At 37.4% G+C, this 3,951-nt stretch overlaps 1 protein-coding gene across 1 annotated transcript in view; it reads right to left on the reverse strand.

Annotated features, from left to right (window-relative positions):
* The window catches only part of ZNF182 (zinc finger protein 182), a 30,045-nt gene that overhangs the window by 25,494 nt on the left and 600 nt on the right, over positions 1-3,951 (reverse strand). The window contains exon 3 of the mRNA XM_077752936.1: positions 3,171-3,229. Coding sequence (XP_077609062.1) covers positions 3,171-3,185 — 15 coding nt within the window. The 5' untranslated portion in view covers positions 3,186-3,229. The remainder of the gene's footprint in view (positions 1-3,170; positions 3,230-3,951) is intronic.

Raw genomic sequence — 3,951 nt, forward strand, 5'->3', positions numbered from 1 at the left:
ATATCTGAGAAAGGGCTGGTGTCCAAAACATATAAAGAATTTATAAAACTCAACATCCAAAAAAACAAATAATCCAATTAAAAAATGGGCAGAAGAAATGAATAGACATTTTTCCAAAGAAGACATCCAGATAGCAAACAGATCCATAAAAAGATGCTCAACGTCACTCATCAGGGAAATACAAATCAAAACTACAATGAGGTATCACTTCACACCTGTCAGAATGGCTAAACTCAAGAACACAAGAAACAACGGGTGGAACCCTCTTGCACTATTGGTGGGCAAACTGGTATAGCCACTCTGGAAAACAGTTCCAGAGGTTTCCCACAAAGTTAAAAATAGAACTACCCTATGATCCAGCAATCACACTATTAGGTATTTACCCAAAGAATACAAAAGTACTAATTCAAAGGGAAACTTGCACCCTGATGTTTATAGCAGCATTACCTGCAATAGTCAAATTACAGAAACAGGCCAGTGTCCATCAACAGATGAATGAAAAAGAAAATGTGGTGTATATATATATAATATATATATATTATATATATATTAAATATTCCCTAGCTATTTAAAAGAATGAAATCTTGCCATTTGCAGCAACATGGATGGAGCCAGAGAATATTATGCTAAGTAAAATAAGTCAGAGAAAGACAAATACCGTATGATTTCACTCATGTGAAATTTAAGACACAAAACAAACAAGCAAAGGGGAAAAAGTGAGAGAGTCAAGCCAAGAAACAGATGTGAACTACTGAGAACAAACTGATGGGTTACCGGAGGGAAGGTAGGTGGGGGGATGGGTTAAACAGGGCATGGAGATTAGGAGGGTACTTGTTGGGATGAGCACAGGGTGTTGTACGGAAGTGTTGAATCACTATACTGTACACCTGAAACTAATATTACACAGTATGTTAACTAACTGGAATTTCAATAAAAANTAAATCAATACAACAGAGTCCAGAAACAGATCCATAGATACGGTCAATTTATTTATGACAAAACTGCAAATGCAACTCAAAAGAGAAAAATGATCCTTTTAACAAATGGGGTTAGCACAAATGGAATTCCATATACAAAATAATGAACCTCAACCTAACTCTCACACCTTATATAAAAATTAACACAAAAGAGATCATAGATCTAAATGTAAACCCTATAACTATGAAACTTTTAGAAGAAACGGGAAAAAATTATTGTGACTTAGGATCCAATAAAGAATTATTTTTTAATGTTTGAGAGAGAGAGAGAGAGAGAGCGCGCGAGTGCAAGCAGGGGAAGGGCAGACAGAGGAGAGAGAAAGAGTCCCAAGCAGTCTCTGCACTGTCAGCACAGAGCCCAATGCAGGGCTTGAAGTCGTGAACCATGAGATCATGACATGAGGCAAAATCAAGAGTCAGATTCTCAACCCAATGGGACACCCCGGCACCCCGGACCCAGCAAAGAATTCTTGAACATGATGCCAAAATAATAATACATGAATCAAGTAATTCATGGATTGGCCATTTTCAAATTTAAAAATCCTTGCTCTGTGAATAACACTGCTAAGTGAATAAAAAAATGAGGCTTGAAGAAATATTTACAAAATATGTACAAACGTACCTGACAAAGATATAGATCTTACATATCTGACAAAAAGACTTGTAAACAATATACATAAATAAGTCTCCAATTTCAAGAGCAAGAAAACAAAAAATCCAATTTTAAGATGGGCAGATGACTTGATTGAATACTTCACCAATGAGGATATACAAAAAGTAAAGAAACATGCATAAAGGTCTTAACATCATTCGCTATTAGTGAAACACAAATTAAAGGTATGATAAGACACTGACAATACTACTAGAATGACTAAAACTAAAAATGCTGATAATACCAGGGCGCCTGGGTGGCTCAGTTGGCTACGTGTCCAACCCTTGATTTCAGCTCAGGTCACAATCAGCCTGCTTGGGATTCTCTGCCCTCTCTCTGCCCCTCACCCACTCACACTTGTGCTCTCTCTCAAAATAAATAAACATTTTAAAAAATACTTAGAATACCAAGTGCTGGCAAAAATGTGAAATAGAATTCTTATACACTGCTGGTGGAAATGAAAAATGATTCAACCATCCTGGAAAACAATTTGGCAGATTCTTAAAAAGTTAACCATACTTATCGTATGACCCAGAAATCCAATATTTATTCTAGAGAAATGAAAACACATGTTCACACAAAAACCTGTGTATGAATGTTAAAGTAGTTTTACTCCTAATTGCCAAAAACTGGAAATAATGCAAATGATTTTCAACAGAACAATAAATAAATAAGCTATGGTACATCTATACCATGGAATACCACCCAGTAATAAAAAGGAAAGGACTGACACACACAACTTGTCTGAATCTCCAGGGAACTATGCGGAGTAAAAAAATTTTCTCCAACTTTGGCTCAGGCCATGATCTCACAGTTTGTGGGTCCAAGCCCCGTGTCAGACTTTGTGCTGACAGCACGGAGCCTGGAGCCTGCTTCAGATTCTGTGTCTTCTTCTCTCTCTGTCCCTCCCCTTCTGTCTGTCTCTCTCTCAAAAATAAACATTTAAAAAAATTTTTTTAATTGCTGTGAGCATCTGCAGGACTTTGTTTCTTGGCCAAAGGAGAATCCAAAGTCCGACCGATAAAATCACTTTGGAAAAATGATCTCAAGAAAAGCAAGTTCCCTGAGATATTTCATTCCCAAAGGACACTTTGACATTATGTCTCCAGCTCAGTGAGGAGTGCTGTAAGAAATATCTGCAGGAACCCAGGGACTGCATTTATCACCAGGCTGTGGTTGAAGACAATTCCACCATCCACGTGAAGATTCAGAAAAGAAATGCTTTGGAAGGCAATTACAGGAAACCTTTACTTCCCTGAATTTGGTGTGCTCTCTCCTGATGAATAAGGTGAGCTAGGTTCTTGGTTAAGTTTCCCTCTGGCTGCCAGAGGCTCAAAGAGAAATCTGTAGGTCAGTGTTAGTATCTGCCACACCCTAAGTATTCCACATGTCTACCTTCTATCTTGGCCTTGCTGCTGTCTCTCATTTTCCCTGATCCTAATGCTTATTTACAAATAATTTCCTATCTTAGGTCAGAGATTCCTAAGTAGCTCATCATGTCCAAGGTAAAGAAAAAAAAAAAAAAAGAGGAAGAAACTTACCTGGGGTTTGGCCATTTCCTACTCTTCTCGGGAAAAGGCAGAGATGTGTGAAGGCTGAGCTGGAAGAATGGAGAAGTGTACAGCATATGAGAGAACCCATCAGGCTTTTCTGCCCAGAATTATCTGCCTAGAAATCTCTTCACGCTAGTGGGGCATGAGCCCATTCTGTGCAAGTCTGGGCAACCATGTGGTTTTTTTAACACCACCAGTGGATATTCNCCTCACGTGAGCATCTAACACAAAAGGGTTTTTTCTATATATACTTGTGTACCGACCCAGAAATTGTAATTCTAGGCATTTTCTCTAATGAAAGAATGTATTCTAATGCATCACAATTTCTCTGTTTAAGTCCCTTCACCTCAGCACTGACTTTATGAATGCCAAAGTTAATCTTATACGACTCAGAGTAAGAGATCAGTAAGGAAATACAAGGGGTGAAATGCTACGGACCTATTGAAAATGTTGTATGGAACTGTATGCTTTAGTATCTGTATATTTCTCTGTACGTATATCGAAATTAAAAGTTTTTCCTGTTATAGGATAAATTTTTAAGCTGAATCACAGTAAACTCCTAAATGAAAAAAAGGGTAGGTTATAAAACTGCAGGAACCCTTTTCAAACTGTTAAAAGTTTAAAAACGCATACCCCTAACACTGACTAAAAACTTTCTAAGAATGGACCGGACACTTCAATGCAAGGGGATAAAAATCAATTCCTTTTGATTTTTCTGTTCCTCTATTTTTAATTAATCTGTAATTCAAACGTTAGTATTTGTTAAAAG

The sequence above is a fragment of the Crocuta crocuta genome, unplaced genomic scaffold (assembly GCF_008692635.1).
Source record: "Crocuta crocuta isolate KB4526 unplaced genomic scaffold, BGI_CrCroc_1.0 scaffold943, whole genome shotgun sequence".
NCBI classification, from domain to species: domain Eukaryota; kingdom Metazoa; phylum Chordata; class Mammalia; order Carnivora; family Hyaenidae; genus Crocuta; species Crocuta crocuta.